We start from the raw sequence: 17,904 nt of genomic DNA, 5'->3' as shown, positions 1-17,904 counted from the left end.
TGATCTTAAATGACATGGGAAGTAACAAGAATTTTAGCAATGCCACTCCCTAGGCTTAGGGAAAGACTTCATAAGAGCAGAGGCCTTTAGATGAGCACTAGCAAGCAAGCCTACATGTATGCATTAATTTCTCACACTCCTGCCTGTGGATAGAACATGGGTAGCCCCTTTGTAGTGCCTTAGCTACACTGTGCTAATGCAGTATACCAGGAAGTGTTAAGTCACTGGATTGAAATGAAACTAAAAATATTTTGTTTCAGATAATCACTGACACTTGAAAACAACAACTCAAACAACAGTGGAAGTTATCTGGTGGTTCTCTTAGTCAGTCAAATTTATCAAACTGTAGCTACCAACTCCTGCTTGGTAGGACCAGGTGGACATGGCTTCACTCTCTATGAATGTCTGATCTCCATTCATATTCTAAGAACCATTCAGGGCGTCCTCTCAGGGTTAGAGACTCTGTCAGTGCCTGTCATATGTCAGACGACAGCAGAGAGAAGTTGTCAGAACTCTGAACATCTCTCCACTAATGACCTTCTAGGAAGTACCAATAATGTCAAGAGGCATTCTGATAATAAGCTCATTGCTTCCTGTGTGCCACCATGTCACTGAGAGACAATTAGTGAGCAGCGTCCTTCCTAAAGCATGGGTGAAGAGCAAGAGAAGAAGGCACTCTGCAACAGTTGGATACACAGGTTTCCCACATTTAAGGAATAACCAACAACACAAAACGCTATCACATTTTACTTGGACCTTTTCCAAGCCCTAACCAGCAGAGGAATTCTAGGTCTTGGCACTGAAATGGATGACCTATATGACACTTGATGGTGGCAACCAGGGAAGGGAGGGGCCATACCACGTTGACCAGATATCCACACTACAGATGCTTGTGATGATGCAGATGAGGTTGCTTGACACATTGTTGGTGCCCTCCTGTCTGGAGACAGAGGCTTTTTTATGGCCTGGTAGCCACATTGAGCAACTTCTTGTGGGAAAGCACCAGGATCTGCAAGGGACAATTGAGAGGATGAAATACCATGGGATGATAAGGACAGAGCCCCCACTACGTTGGTCATGATGCATCCATAGCTTCTTCACATAATGACACTGTACTGAGACTCTGGAGAGAAGATGTGTAAATAGATGAGAGGGTGAGCATCCCAGGAAGACAGTCACAGGGATCAAGTGCCCAGAAGTAGAGGACAGCAGAGGGTGTGTATATGGTAGAACTTTAGAGGATATTCCCATGTTCCTACACAATCAGGTCAGTTCTGGTATTGAGTATTTAGTTCTAGTATTTAGAAAAGAATTAGAAAAGATAGAATCAAAGAAAAGTGGTTTTCTGTGCTGATAACTAATCACAAATTCTGTGGTGCTGAAGGATACAGGGATGACTGGATCCAGTAACTCCATCTTGTGCTGCTTCTAGGCATTACAGAAGACCAGCTATTCAGCACACTGTGTTAGTCAGATTCCCGTTTTATAGCACTAAGCACCCTCTATAGAAATGGAAGCTGGATCCCAGAAGTCAAACAGAGTGGGAGAACTTTCCTGAAGTGGTAGGCAGGACTGCAAACTGACCAGTGAATATCGGAGTGTTCAGGGAGAGCATTCATAACCTATGATGTTCAAAGAGTGAGGAGAAATCTGCCTGCACCAAAGACCCTGAAGGGTCTCTTCATGGGACATGCCACCCAGGGAGCCCTCAGTCTCTATCAGCACTTCAGGGCTCTATTCATCCTAGGCCTACTAATTTGAGGCTGGAACTAAAGGAACTTTGGGAAGTGGGTTGAGATCAATCACATAGTTAGAAATCCACATGGGACCTCCCTATCTTCCTCACCTGGTCTTTTCTTTGACGTGTAGACACTGTCCTCTCTGAGACAGAACATTCCAGGAGTTTGAAAAGTGTATTTTTTCACATATTGAACTAGATTTTTAAATCAATAGCAGCATTAGCTACAATTGCAGTTCAAAATCAGAGGTCAAGTGGTTTTGCCTTCACTGAGAGATCAGGTCCAGACTTTCAGGTCAGACTCTGCTCACCAGTGACAGGAAGGACTTTGGTGCACAGCCTCGGGATTTGGGCTCCAGGCTGTGTTGCTTCAGTCAGAAAAGCATTATGGCCCTCGACTGCTTCATTGGATGTCAGAGTCATAGTTGGTGATATCTAAAAAGAGGACAGGGACAGAATGTAAGAGAACAGAGGATTCGGCTAGGTCATTCGACCTGTAACAACCCAGTGTGTTATTTGTAAAGCTAAGAAAATTCCTGGACAGTAAGAGGGTGTGCTGAGGGAGACTGAGTGTCTGCATGGGAGATAAAGCCAACTACAGTGCTGGTGTACAACCAAGGTTCAGGATTACCTCTCGTGACAGTTTTTATCTGCACTCCTTACCGGCTTAGAAACTGACATGCAAAATCAACAATGGTTAGCCACATGCAGCAACATGGGCTGTTGTTCCTGGGATTCCTACACTGTCTCTCTATCAGGATGGCCTCCTCATCTTCTGACAATCCCACCACCAGCACAACAGTAGTGCACACTTCAGGCCTTTGGCAGGTAGCAATACCCAACACTCCCAGGGTCTGTGATCTGCGTGGAGAACAGCACTTCACTAAGAGATGAAACACAATAAATTTCCTTTTAGGGTGTCCATAAATATCTATCACAGTATCAGAGACACTCATCAGGTCCAGTCATTCATGATGGCTGCCTGTCACATGGCTGCTGTCATTGCCTTCCTTCTCATGCCTTCTTTCTCTCCAGGCTCAGCTCCACAGAGCTGTCTTCTCAGGGACAGTGTTTCCCAACAACCTGTACAAGGATGGGAACTGACAGCTTTACTACTGTTTTTACCTGTTTTGATGCAGACTTACCTCACCACCTCTGTCTTCCTGGATGTCCTGGACTCTGCCAGAGTGTCAGCTCCTTGGGCACAGCTTGTTCTTCACACTAATGCCACTGGGATCTGGCTTCTCCTGAGAGCCTTACACATCACAATGCTTACTGAATGGCAACTGACAAAAGGACAGATGACACCAATTCACATAGACAGTTTAGAAGCTGTGCTCACATCTAGAGTGAATCTACATCCTTACTCCTTGTGGGTAAGAATGACAGGACTGTGAAGAGAGTAATGGCTTCCATGATAGTACTTGAGGACTGGAGCCTGCAAAGTCCAGGACGTGAGGAACAGATTGCATAGCAAAAACGTGGAACCCAGCTTTCTCAGACATCCCACAATTTGAACACCCTCCCAAGTAAAAGCAGTGGTAGTGGTCAATGGTCCAGAGCCAGTGACTGACCTACAGAGGCCCTCCTCTGTGCTCTTCAAGTCTCACGACTGGGAAGCAAGGCTGGGGAAGAGTCAGGGAGAAGTTGTTGTCATGGGTAGCAGGGCTGTCACTGGGAAGACACCAGAATAGAATGAAGGTCTGAACAGGGCCTCAGGGATTGTACCATGTAGCTTCCAGGTACAGTTGTGGCCCCACATCACTTTTGCCTGCAGCCTCCCACGGTCGCATTCCTCCATTGCTTTCTGTTTCCTTGGTGACAGAAGGCTAGGTCTCCTACATGCACAATCATCATATGAGCTTGAAGGGTAGAACAGCCTTGTCAAGGATAGTTTCCGGGACATGGGCTTAAAGAGGAGATGGTGACAACATTGCAGCCTGAACTGAAGGCAAATAGATCCAGCTACACTGTTCATGTCCACGTTCACTCATACAGGCATTAGAGTGTTCAGCAGCCTCCCTTGTCTTCGGCCTCCACATCATGGCACCCTGTGTTGTATATGTACTCGGGCGTTCCTCTTGTATCTTTTTGTCCTAATGAGGACAAACTTCATTCCTTAGACCCCAGAGTCCATCCAAGGTACTGCACATTCTCGCACACTGAAGTCCTCCAGAGCTTGATTCTGGACAGAATTCCTGGAGAGGCCTCAGAAATCTCTGTACAGTCTTGGCTTCTGATCACCGGAATATTTATTTGATTGGATCAGAGTTCCAAATATCTGTTTTCTTCTCTTGACTCAGTTGAAGAGTATGGGAAACAGAATTAGCAGAGTGTTCCAGGCAGTTTAAGAAGTCTGTAGGAGCTAACCTGTTCAATCTCCCTTAAAAGACAATGACAATGGGAAGGAGGAGGCCTCCTTGGCTTTCCTGTCTGCAGGGTTTCTCAACAGGGTTTCTCGGGAGTGACCTTCACTGATAAAGGTTATGTTTGGTTTAGCAGGAGGTGACCCTCAGGGCTCCTGATGGGGTTACAGGTCACCAGAACACCTGTCTCTTTATCCATCATAACTTTTGGCCTCTAGTGGTTTGGCAGTGTCCCATGCTCTCAGGATGTGTTCTAGTACTTGCAGACAGCATGATTCACAGTGATTCAGGCCTTTGATGTTCTCTTTCAAACGGGGTGCCCTTCAAGAGTTCAACATATGTGCATGCTCTGGGCCTCTTCCTTCCTGATGAAATTCTCTACACTGGAAAGATTCTGGTACAGGCAGACATCCTATTTCACAGTCTTTGGAGCTCAGAGGTTCTCTCAAAAACAGCATGACTTTTAAGTGGTCAGGATATATACACTATTTTTCTCATTTGGGCACCACTGTCCACATGGACAAGACTATTTCATTTCCTGGGTAATTACACAGAGTGACGGATCTTTCAATGTACCCCAGAAACTTACTATTCCCCTCTTCTGGTCAGATGCATAGTCCATCCAAACCTGGTGGATTCCTGCGTGCCGGTGTTGACTCATATCCAGAAGGATATGAGCTCTCACCCTTGCAGTCCACCTCCTTTGAGACCTGAGCATCTTAGTCAGTACTAAAAGGGAACTCATTTTTTTTTTTGCACCCAGCATCTGACTCTCATAGTCCTCATGTCCTTAGTGTTCCTGCAGCTACATTAGCACAATGTTGGGGCAGGCAGGTTGGTTCATATGGAGACAGGGGAATCCTCACATCATTGTTAAGGGCAGAATGGCACTGTTAGATAGTCTATTGGCTCAAGTGCTTCTGCCGTAGATATAGACAACACAGCTGCTCAGCCCATCCTGCAGCTGGCACAGGATCTTCCAGAGACTGTCCATCCTGAAGGTCCATACGGACAAATGAGGACACGGAGGTCCAGATCGACTTTTCAAATGTGTTCCATGAATTGTGGAACAAGATTCGATCAGAGCCTGGGAAGGAAAGGTCTTCATGCGGATAGGAGATAGAAGGAATTGGGGAATGAAGATAAACGAGGACCAGCTCATGTATCCTATCAGAATGAGTGTTATTTGGTCTTGAGGTACAGGGATCGAAGGCTTCTCACATCTTCTCTCCTGATTTCAGATGGTTTGGGTGGCTACCAAAGAGGCCCTGTTCTTGTGAATCAAGTTTGTGTGGAGAATCCTCTATCATTATGTACATACCTCATTAGGGGATAGGCTGTTGTTTTACCGTTTGGGCGTGCGGAACTAAAGTGTGGGAACCAGTCTCTCCCTGGTCTACAGATGCTGGTGTCCATTCTTGGCAGATGCTCCACAGTGATACAAGAATCACAGAGCTCAGGCCCTTGGTGTTCTTCTGAGCTGCAGGGAGACTTTGAGGGGGCCCATTAGATAGTTGACCATTGTTCCTCTGCCAGGCATAGATCATCACTATAGATTCCATATGGACACTTGTCCCTGAGAACAGCAGTCTCTCATTTTTTCTGCATACCTTGCTCAGGTAGGAGGATTTTAGTTTGTGTTTTCAGTCCAGTGTTGCTAGTTTGAGTAATCCATGACTGTCCTGGCCTCAAATGCACCATTATCTGCAGGAGGGAAGCTGAAGGAGGGAAAGAAATTAGTTGTGAGGGGGACTTAAACCCAGGTGCCCAGGACAATGGCAGAATCATCCTTTCTCAGAACCTCCGACTGAATGAGACCTCCCTTTGTAGATTATAACTAGGGGAACTGCGAAAGCACTCAGGAGGGAAGGACACTAGAGCAAGTACAGAGAAGGGAGAAGTTATGGATCCTTTCCCTTTTCCTGAATGACTAAAGACTGCACTTGAGAGAGCCAGTGGCCATTAAGAACTGCTAAGGCCATTGACTGCTGGATGTCAGCATGTTGTGTATCAGGAAGCTAATGGATCAGCATGTCCTTTAGGGTGAGAGGGAAGAGTCCATATGTGTTGTTGGGCTTTGTCTCATGCTGACTCTGGGATACAGAGAGTGCAGACACTCTATGTACTGTCTGAATTTAGGTTCCAGAGGGACTCTATTGACCATCATCTGCAGATAAACACAGCAGCTCCAAATCCTAGAACTTAAACAAATGGAGGATAGAATTGATGAGGAGATGGTGAGTGGCTGAGACACCTAATAGATACCTGAGTGAAAGTGTGACAAAAGACAAGTTCAAGTTTTCCACAGATCCAAGTGACAGGACAAGGCACACCCTGAAGTAACTGGCATGCCAGAAAGGGATTGCCCCTCCCCATATGGGTTGGACACTTTCCTGGAAATTTGGTCAACTTTAGGCCATTTGGGATGGAAATGTTTGTTTACATTATGCCACTGCCAGATTGTCCACTGCATTTATAGTACATTTTCATGATTAATGACTAAGTGTGTAGGGATGTATGGATGGTAGCTCATCTGGCAATTGGAAAGAAGTCAAGGAAATCATTGTGAAGAAGCCAGTAAAGAGCACTGGTCATGACCTCTATTCTTGTTTCTGCCTCTAAATATCTACCTTCAGTTACTATGACTTCCCTCATAATATTTACATACATCAGTTTTAAATTACACAACACTTTCCTCTGCAGCCAAGCAAGACCCACTGCTCTCTCTGTTCCTGGCAGCAATGAAGACAAAAACATTTGGTGAATACTTGTTGGATTGTGGCTCCGGCTCAGGGAAGCCTAATCCCAGAAGACTCATAGTACCTTCCTAACTTATTGAAAAATCTCAGCTGGAGAAATCTAAGGAGACCAGGGATAGATGGTGAAACGTGAGAGAAAAAGCCAAGTCAGTATAACTGGGCTGCTTTTCAGCTATACTTTAGAGTAGAAAGATATTCCTATAACACTGAAAATGTTGTCTCGAGGTTATGGAGCCTTTGATTTGGATAGGAAGCACGAACACACACACACACACACACACACACACACACACACACACACACAGATCCATAGAGGTGCCTGGTGACACTTTCTACTTAGAACCACCACTGAGTTTAAAACGCCTACAGGTGCATGTGAAGGAAGGTTGGGGCCTCTAGACTCTGGGATGCCACCATGAGCCCCATTTCTATTTGGCTCTGTTCTTTCCCACTGTTCTCTTCACTATCTTGTCCTTTCCAATCCTCAGGACTCAGGAGAGTGCACCCCTCAGGTCTTTTCCATGTGTGGACCTTCAAGACTGCGAGAGCCTGAAAGTCAAGAGGAATTTCAGGAGTTTTCACCTAAAGGAGAAACTCACAGTTTATTCTTAAGTGACTCAAAACACCGCACTATCAGAAAAAGACACCATCATATGCATCGTATACAGAGATTGATGCTGGCTGTACATCACACAGCTTCCGCCATGGCCCTCTGTGCCTTCTATTAGTTTCTTCCAGGGTCTCTCCTGCTGTAACTCTCACAAAAGGGTCTCTTCTGATGCCCTGGACTACCATGCATGTTCTTTAGTCTCTTACCAAGTTAGTTGTTTGCATGCAGAACTACACCATCATTTTTGTCTTCCTGATTTTCCTGGATTCTGCCAGGTTGTCTGCTCCTTGGGGACAGATAGGTCTTCAGGCCTAAAGATCCCTGGACCCAGCAGTGAGTGAAGGCTTGGGACAGAGCACGTTTTTATTCAATGACTTCTGACTGGATAACTGATCATAGCATGACACAGAGTAAACCTAGAGCACAGGATTGAATCTCAGATCTCATTTTCACACTGGAAGACTTGTTCCAGTTAGGAAAGAATGACGTGAGGCCTATGAAAGAAGACTTAACTCTAGCAATGAACTGGACAGACAGATGCTGTAGGGGAAGAACTTGAACAGGCTCTGCCCAGAATGCAAAGAGCAAGCTGGATGGCTAGGACACTGAACCCTAACCATGACGAAGAGCCCACACCCCATGGAGCCAAAATCCCATGGAAATGCAGGGACATATGTCATGAGGCTAACCTCTGACAAATGAGGAGAGTCCCAGCTCCAGGCTCTTCAGATGTGGAAGAGGACTGAGTGTCAGAAAGATGGCAAATGCTTAGGGAGCAACCCTTCTAGTTTCCCAGGCTTAGCCGCTTCGAGATTCACTCACAAGTTTTGCATCTTTCTTGGACACAGTGAGAGAGATGCGCTGGGTGCCTACTCTTATCCTTCTCACAGGAGTGCAGGTCACACAGGCTGAGTGATCTCCATGATAGAAGCACTGTGTTTTGTTCTCTAAACCTCAGTGTGGCATCCTTCAGCCCAGCACTGAGACTCACACCAGACATGGTAGACAGAAGTCTGGACTTTCCAAAGCTGGAGCACTTTTGGAATGTGGTGCACGATCACATCCTGGAGGCTCTTAAGCTCTCACACCTGAAGCCCACTTCCCATGTCCCTCAAGTCTGCTGCTGTCTGCTGCATGCAGTGCCCCAAGCCTACCACAGTAGATTCTCAAGAGGATGGCTAGTTCAAAGAAATTCGAGCTTTAGAGTGAGACCTCAGTGAGCTTGGTTTGTATGAGATACTGAGAAGGTGTGTCCTAGGTATGTAGCACGTGTGGGAACGTGAATAGATGCCACTTTGAATGCCCAGTGGCCTGACCAGGAGCTGACCAAGCCAGCACATGCACTGAATGCCTAGCGAAAGCAGCAAGAACAGAGCTATGGAGGGAAACTTCCCATTTCTACTCCTTGTGAACTCTGGAGCAGGCATTTGTTGTACTAACAGGGGGCATAGGTCTCCTTGTTGGTAGCATAGCAAATGATGGGAGGAAAAGAAACCTAGGAGCCCACGGGTCAGTGTCCCGGGACATTCAGTTTGAGGTTTAGTAGCCTTGAGCCTGGTGGCAAGGAAGATCCCCTACCAGCTATTCAGCCCTGGTTAGTAGAGGGTAAGAAAGACTAGCACGAGTATACGACCAGTCTCTGAATGCCTGATTGGTGACACTGACCCCTCTCTGCTGCATGCAGGATACATAAGAACTGGGTATCCACAGCTGAATCCCAATGTATTCATTCGAGCAGCATTGTCAGACCTCACAGGACTCAGTACACTCTGCCTGTCCAGTTCAATTGTAGGGAGACATGGAGGTGGCCCCTTAGTACTTTGACCACTGTCACTGCCAGGCACTAGGTCCCTAAGCAGAGTCTCTATCTGAATATGTTCCCCATGGAGAACAGCCTTACATGCCCCCTTTCAGACTGCCTGTACCCACAATCACTTGCTGATTATTGCTAGTTCGGTTATATCAGACACCACCTAGGCATTCTCCAAAAATATTTCTTCCTCAGATGGTAAGGAAATGAGCAGGGTTTTATCCAGCTGGAGTAGACATACTTCTCCCCAACCCAAGAGACCCCATGTATACTCTTTTGATATTTCCAGTGAGAATACATGAATAAAGACAGAGACAATAAAATTCAGAGTGGAGATGCACCCTCCCACATTAGCTTACCTTTTTATATGGTACTGCTTGCTGCCTTTTTCAGGGGGGCCACTCTCTTGGAGGATCTATGCTGGGTTTTTTTCTTTGGAGCCCGCGGGAGGCAGCAAAGTCTTGAGAGACAGTCCCTAATTCCTTTACGGAATCTCTTAAACCATCCCATCGTCTGAGGGGGAGATGACGTATTCATCTCAATGTCCTGCTTAGGTGGCAGGATTATTTCAACTCCCGACATGTTGTTGCAGATGCATGGGGAAGCCACAGGTCTTGAGTGGAGGGCACGGGTAGAAGTGCTTCTCTCCTTCTTAGGATAGTATACTGCAATGGGAGGCATGGAGACACACCTGCTCATCTTGAGACCTGATAGAATCAGGTCAAGAGGATTCTGTTCTCTTGAGGGAGGTCTGTGGTGGAGGCCAAAGATGGGCTCACTGGCCCTTCTCCTGAGAGGAAGGCCAAAGACAGAGGCATGTGCTGGTGATGGGGGTGGCGGAGGGCACGGATCCCCAGGCTTGGCTGGAGTGATAGATCCAAGATCAAACCCTTTGCTTACATGATTTTTTAAGCTCAAATATGCCCCCATTGGTTCATCGTATCTTTTCTTTTGGAGGGATTCCAAGATGTCCTTGGCCTTATAGCCCATCGCACAGAGCATTTCTATAATTTTGTAATCTGGGTCAGTCATGGGCAGGATTTTAAACTCACATTTCTTGATCCATGGGTGATTTTCAATTTCCTCTACAGAGGGCCTCATTTCTGGGGATACTCTCAGAATTTGGTGGATCAGGTTTTCGAGGTGCCCAGACAGGTGAGTAGGAATGGTATAGGTCCCCGTTGTAATCTTTTGCTCAATCTCATTGATGGTGTTTCCTCTGAAGGGTAAGTAGCCAGTGGTAATGAAGTAGAGCACCACCCCCAAACTCCACACATCAGAACTCTTGCCATCATATGGCTCCCTTAATACCAGTTCTGGGGCATTAAAGTCCCTGGTTCCACAGTGCTTACTCAGTAATGTACCAGGTTTGCATTTGATGGCCTGGTCAAAGTCGATCAGTTTAATATTGCCCTCTCCATCTATCAGTATATTCTGTGGCTTGATGTCGCGATGGACAATGTCCAGACTATGGCAATATCTTATGGCAGATACGACCTGTCCGAACATTTTCTTCGCCTTTTCTTCTAGCAGTGGGCCCTCCTCACTTATTAGTTTTCCTAAGTTGCCTCCTGGAGCATATTGTAATATAAAATGAATTCCGGTCGCTGTGATCAGGACCTCATATAAAGAAATTATATTCGGATGGTTCAATGACTCCAAAGTGGTCATTTCGGACAGGATCGCCCTGATGGTGTCCTTGTTGATCTCTACCGTTTTGATGGCAACCAGGGCCTGCGTTCTCCGGTGCCAGGCCAATTTCACCCTGCCATATGAACCCTGTCCAAGAAAGAAAACCACCCTATACTGACTGCCCAAAGTCTTCTTAATAGGATTGATGTCCATTCCCTGTGATCTGGTGAACACAAGTTGTGAGGTACAATAACCCGTCAACTAACAAAATGCACAGTTATCAAGGAGTCCCACAGGTCAACGTTAACCTGCTCCCTGGTCCTTATGGACAAATTCAACAGGCTGGTCCACTGTCTTATACAGAGGACACTCATTCTTACATCAAAGTGGTTCTTTGTGAGGTCACAGCATGAAATGCACCAAGCAGAGAAGGCTGTAAACCATAGTGGCTGTCTCCACTCTGGGCCTCAGGGAACTTTCCCTTCTTGTGAAAAGGAAACTAGCCTCTCTGAGCCTCTTTCAGCAGATCAAAGAGACAGATATTTACTGTTTAGCAATTACAGGCACAACAGTGCCTGTGCTGCACAGGGAAGTGCATTAAAGCTGCAACCTGAGAGAGACTTTGATCACCTCTCCAGCTGCTCTATTGGCTCCTGAGGCTCCAGTTAGAGGAGCAGCACCTGGGAAGTGCATTGAGGGTCCAATATCAGATCGATTACTTTGTCCTCCTCACATTATGTATGCATGCATGCATGCACTCATTCATTCATTCATCCATCCATTCCTATTTCTTTCCAAAAGGAAGACAGAATGACGGTTACTCAGACAGGTCAGAAGCCTCTCTCTGCAAGGAAGGGGAGCTGATAAATCATCAAAAAGGAATGAAGCACTGGGGACTTTGAGAGCAGGAGGGACCCCGGGGTGTCCATTGTGAAGAGTTTCTTCTTGGCTCTACTCACTTACCAAATCCTTTACTATAAACTCCACTTCTGGCCTCTGTTTGTGGATCTGGTACCTTTTGTTGTCACCTCTTGGTCATTGTCCTCTGAAGTTTCTACTTCCTCCTTGCTGTCCCTGCCCTGATCCAGGAAGTTCCTGCTTCACCCTGCTGTCCCATGAAATCACCATGGCTGCCATCCGCTGCCCCTGCCCCCTTGATATCTTTCTGGGGGTCCTTTCAGCTCTGGCTCCTCAGTGGCCACGGTGAGCTGCCAGCATCTCCAACCATGCCACTTCACCTGTGTTTCTGTGTCTGCTTCAGTGCAGACATCAAAACAAACTTCCGGTTTTCCTTTGAGGAAGACCATCCCCTTCATTTTGGCATCGATGTTCTTGCCTAGCTTTTCCTCGAGTTCCTTCCAAGCGTAGCTAAGTTGGACATCTCAACAAAGCACTGCAGTATCACGGTCTCAAAGGCTGCTGGGCAGTGGATCAGGGAGCACTGGTCGACCAATATGGCCCCTGATCTGTGGAGATAGAGCAGCTGCCAAGGTCTCTACAGCTCCTTTCTCCTCAGTCAGCGGCTCAGCCGACCGCTTGAAATGGCCAACGGCAGTGGGGGCACAGAGTCCAATAGTCTGATGGCATCTTTGCTGGAGGCTTTCATTATTTGTTTCAGAAGGAAGACCTATCCGTTCAAATTTAGAGCTGGCTTTCCGCTCCACCTGGGGTAACTGGTACTCTTCTTTGGTAAAAGCAGTTCAAACCCCTATCCTTCCAGCTCTGCCTGTTCTTCTTGAAAGATCAAACACTCCACTTCCATTGGTGTACAGCTGTGAACAACCAGGTCAACCTCAGGGATGTCTAACCCACTTGCAGCCAGTAAACCCACAAAACTGCCATTTCAGCACCTTTCAGGGTGATTTCCTTTTGCTTCTGCAGAATGTCCCATGTAAGGACTGGGCATTCCTGCTTTATGCATGTGTTTTGTGACAGCTCCTGCCACCGTCCTTGGTTTCACAGAAGTTGAACATGTCCCCTTGATGACCACTGTGCCCTCGGAACACATCCCTACTCACCACTGTCCTCTCTGTCTCCTGTGCTCCACAGTTAAGGCTGCTTTCTGAGTCTTTTCCCAATCAGGTCCACCCGTTCATACGTAGGTTTTGTGTATTTTTAGCAACATTAAATACCCAATGAGAGCAGGTTGCAGAGAAAAAGCAATGTTTGCGGGTTGCCTTCAGAATCGTTCTTGTATGCTATACATAAAGTTTCTTCCATTTGATCTTCAAAACCAGTATCTAACATCTGGTCATCTTCATCTAGGACAACACGTTAAAGTTTGGTGAGATCTAGCTTGCCATTCTGCAAGTGATCCTCAATACGAGCTGGGGTTCCAACCAGGATATCAATCCCACTCTGCACTTGTTCTCGTTGACCACCATAGGAAGTTTCACCATAAAAAACACTGATAGCTTTTATCTATGTCACTGAAGTCTTTGCTCATTTGATTGCTAATTCTCTTGTACGTGCAGCACTAGTATCTGATTCGCTTGGCCTCTCTTCCTCTCTTGAAGTCCACCTTTAAGTTACCCAATCAAAGGGATGGCAAAGGAGAAGGTCTTCCTGCTTACTGCCCATGCCTGGGCAATGAAGTCTGTCTCACTCTATACATGATGGAATGTCTTGGCTTTTAGAAAAAACGGGAAGTTCACCCCTCAAGCTTTGAGCTTTGAGAAGCTTGACAGTCTCTTCGCGTATGGGAAAATTAGAGAGAATCCTTTCTTCTCCATGAGTATTTCCTTTTCTATCTCATTACTATTTTCTTCACCAGGAGCATCCCTGGAGTTGGAGTTTGGTTCGGAATGGGAGAGGACATTCTTGAGCCTGGGCTTTTCTCTCCCTTGTCTCATTAACTTCTTTCCCTTTCTTCTTCTCCTTGGGCTTAGGCATGTCTGCCTCTGCTTCAGAAATTTCCTTGGTTTTTATCTCTGTTTTTTTTTTTTTTTTTTTACATTGGCTGTTTTCTCCTCAAGGGACTCCTTTTCTTCTGGGATGTTTTGCTTTTAGAAGCACTGTGGGCTTGAGGCTCATCCTCCTTGGCCTTGTTGGATTTAGCAGAATACACATCAACCTCAGAAGGCCCTTCCTTTTTCACTGCTTTTGCTCTGGAGGAACAAGTCTTTTCCATTCCTTTCGTTGCTTCTTCTGTCTTCGATTTTGGCTTCTCCTTTCTACTTTTCCTCCTGCTTGCGTTGGCAGCATCTCCTTGCTCTCCTCAGCCCTGTCTTCTCCCTACTTGGATGCACTGGGGAGTTTCCTGGTATTTTTCAGTGTGAGCTACCCAGGTCTGCCAGTCCCTCAACTGTGTGCAAAGGAGAGAGAGCGACAGAGCAGCCTTCTACTTGTGATCCACTCTGCATCTCTCAATAATTTCTTCCCTTGGAAAGAGATGATGCTTACTTCCCCTGCAATTTCTGTTAGAATTTCTACTACTCTGAAAACACGCCATGACAAAGGTACGATATTACTGCCTTGTCATGTACAATATTTTCTTGTGGCTGGCTCAATGGTTGTGAGTTTCCGTCCAAATCATTATGGTGGGAAGTTAGGCAGCTTCTAGCCAGGCAGCGCAGTGGAGGCGCTGAGTGTTGTACATCATGCTCCAAAGGCAAACGGAAATCTCCTTCCAGGCAGATAGGAGGAGAATCTCCAAACACACGCATACAGTGACACACGTATTCAAACAAGCACACACCTCCAATAGTGCCCCTCCATTTGCCACGCAAGTACAAACAAACACACGCAGTTTCCAAGCTCTTTGCTCCGTGTCCTCCCAGCTCCTTTTTTGGTCAGCATTTGTCTTGATCAAACAATGAACTTTCTGAACATAAAGTACTTCTTTCTATGGGCTCCTTAGCTTCCCAGAAATCAACCTTCTTTGTGACTGTGACAGGTGCTTAGGTGCAAACATTTGGGCAAGTATCTGTGAGTGTTTTTGAGATGTTTCTCTCTAAGGAACATAAGGCCCACCCTGCATGATATTTGGAACATTTCCTCGGGGTGCATTTCCAGCTGCATCAAACTGTGAAAGCAACAAGATTCTCAACCATCCGCTGCCTGGGATTCCTGACCATAACACAGGGAAATCAGTTGCTTTTTCTGCTGATACCCTGCTTTTCCCACCATGAGATACTGTATCATCATTACATCTGAGCCAGGACAAACCATTCCTTAAGTTATTCATTATTCAAGTCTTCATTATTTTCTCACAGAAGGAGAAATGGAAGTCAGAGAATTCCCTATCAGCTCTAGAGTCATTCCATTAGTCATGTGTCCACTCTCCTTTCCAAGTCACAAAAGTATTACCAATGCCTGCCACACTTTGCAGCGAAAGCAAGTCTTTCAGACCAGACTCTTCCAGTGATTTTTGTCCCCTCCCCCATCTCCTTCAACTGAATCTAAGGTAAATCAGCTCAGGGTCCTGACTAGAGCCTCAGTGGTGGAGGTGACCTGTGACTCTACATCTCTAGGTGGATTCCCCTACCAGACACTCTGCTAACTGGGTGTTATGGTCTCTGCACCTGTGGTTGAGCGTCTTACAAGTTCTGATCCTCTAAGTATGGATAAAAGCTGAACCACTGGGGACAAGAATTACACACAGCTAGTGTGGTTTCCTTCTTCTGCAATCAAATATCTCCTAGTGAGACAGTACATGTGGATCACAGTCATGATGCAGATGAAGACAGAATGCTAGGCACACTGCAAAGCTGAAAACACTCAACCTGTCATCAACGAGCTCTATTAAATCTCAGCCGTGAATGCAGTTCTGAGAAACGATGAACCCTTCTTCAGTGATGGGACTCCTCAAATGCCCCTTAGTCCCCTATTAACCCCATGTGTGCCCTATCAGTCACAGCCCTTGGGGATGCAGGAGTCAGAAGATGTAGAAAACAGGGCTCCAGCTGAGTAAACGTAGGTAATGGCACTGTGCCTCTGAAAGTGTCCTAGGGAAGCATCAGGAACAAAACTAGTCAACAGAGGTTGGTTTGTCCCGACTGAAGACCAGTCTCACTCTCCTTTTCATCCCCTCTGATCCTCCTCCTCCTCTTCAACCTCTCCCTCTCCCTCCCTTCCCTGTTGTGCTCCTCCTCTGCCTCCCCTTCCCTTTCCCCCTCCCTCCTCCTCTTCCTTTCCCTTCATCTCTCTCGACCAGGTCCAGTTGTTGTTACCAACTCATCTCAGTCATAAAGAGTGAGTTGGAGAATCATTGACCTCTCAGGGTTTGGCATCTAAAACAGCCTTTCCCTCTCCCAGCAGCTGTCAAGTGCCAATGGTCTCTCACCTTGTAGTTGGATTTCCAGTCCTTATCCCCACTTCCCTGTTCATAAGATTCCCTCTGGTATGAGCTTGCTTTTCTCATGCATACGCTGACAATCACTGTGAGTTTGTATTTCAGACAACACCGCTATTTCTCAGACATTGACTAGTTAACTACCACTGTGGCATTACAGATCTTTCTAGCGCTTAACATTATTCAATTTCGCCTGCTCACTTGTCTGCGCTCTCTCTCTCTCTCTCTCTCTCTCTCTCTCTCTCTCTCTCTCTCAATCTCTCTGTCTCCCTCATGTCCCTCTCTCTCCCTCCCCGCCCTCGTGTATGTGTGTGTGTGTGTGTGTGTGTGTGTGTGTGTATTTCCTATCACAAGACACAATCTCACTATCTCCCTCTCCTCTCCTATCCATACTTAACCCATGCCATCTTCCCCAATAATAGTGGAAAATGATTGTTGTTGAAGCTATAATATGTCACCATGGCTTCCACACCTTCTCATCTGCAAATTTTCATTATAGTGGTTGTTTGGTGTGGTATGAGTCTTCAGCTACTCTATCAACACTGGAATATCAATGGACCTCTTCTCAGATATTTTTTTGTCATGGTGGTCATCTGTATCATAGACATTCTGGAATTTTAGATCTATAAAACTGGCCCTGCATGCACTGCGGAAGTTCACCAATAGCTAGATATTGGTGTCAATTCAAAGCCCTGGATCTGTGCCTGAGAAGTATCTGGTCAGCCTGATGGCTTTAGCACCCTTCAAGGACACTGCTTAACTTGTAGTCCCTGAAAACATGGCCAGTGACACCCTACTCTTCAGGTGAAGTGCCAGTTCCTGTCTCTTGAGTATTGCAGCGAGTGAGGACATGGCAAGTTCTGTTATACATGAGCACAGGGCCAGCTCTCCTGCTTGCCACAGATATCATGATGAATAAGGGGAGAGGGGTTTCTCCATCATCCTCACCATTGCCTAGCAGACAAGAGACAGAACCCTTGGGGCCTTTTCATACACAGCCCATTTATCCAGGGCTAGATCTATTGTGCTGCCCAAGCAAGGTTAAGGACCTGAACTCCTGAGTGTTCTAGCAGGTGAATGACAGGGGCTGCTCTCCTGTTCTAGTCACACCAGAGTCAAGTGTCATGCATGCCATAGGTGGTGAGGTACAAGGACAGAGGAGGGTGTCTTTTTCTTGTCCACACCACTGAATGGGCAACAGGTGGCAGTGCCAGGCAATGTTGGCCAGTGTCTGACATGCCTCAGGGGAGTTTTACTGGAGAGCATGCTTATGTTGTCTCTTTTTTAGCATGAAAAACTCCAGACCAAGTCTGAAATGCAGTGTCCTTGTTTTGGAGTCAGGTAGCCAACTGATGGTCCTGGTGTTTGGAATCTGGTGACTAAGATTACCCAGCTACACTGACCACTTTTTCTGTGTTGAGGAGTAACTTTCTTGTGCAAGACAACTCACACGTGCACAGAAAAGAGCTGACTAAAGATTTGCCCCTCTTTCAGGGCACTGGTAATTGTGGATTGCTCATATCACTCATAACAAACAAAACCAGTATCAGTTTTTTTCTGCCCTACTCTATAAATCTGACCTTTGTCTCTCCTATATGGTGAGCTCTGGTTCCCAGTTATTACTATTTAGTTGCTGTCTTGTTTTACACAAGACAGTCAAGCTCAAAAATATATCTCCACCTTTCTCCAGACCTAT

General features: G+C 46.3%; 1 protein-coding gene and 1 pseudogene across 1 annotated transcript; both read right to left on the bottom strand.

The window, feature by feature from the left end:
- Positions 1 to 9,222: 9,222 nt before the first annotated feature.
- On the bottom strand, positions 9,223 to 11,183 carry LOC116907207 (putative sperm motility kinase W). Its single transcript, XM_032910171.1, has one exon. The coding sequence runs from the start codon at positions 11,126 to 11,128 to the stop codon at positions 9,647 to 9,649; it is 1,482 nt and encodes a 493-aa protein (XP_032766062.1). The 5' UTR covers positions 11,129 to 11,183; the 3' UTR covers positions 9,223 to 9,646.
- Positions 11,184 to 12,036: 853 nt separating this feature from the next.
- Positions 12,037 to 16,277, bottom strand: LOC116908989 (annotated as a pseudogene).
- Between the last annotated feature and the right edge of the window lie 1,627 nt (positions 16,278 to 17,904).

This window comes from Rattus rattus, chromosome 1 (genome assembly GCF_011064425.1).
Source record: "Rattus rattus isolate New Zealand chromosome 1, Rrattus_CSIRO_v1, whole genome shotgun sequence".
In the NCBI taxonomy this organism is placed as follows: domain Eukaryota; kingdom Metazoa; phylum Chordata; class Mammalia; order Rodentia; family Muridae; genus Rattus; species Rattus rattus.
The sequence above is the reverse complement of the archived record's forward strand: the minus strand, read 5'-3'. Positions and strand labels throughout refer to the sequence as shown.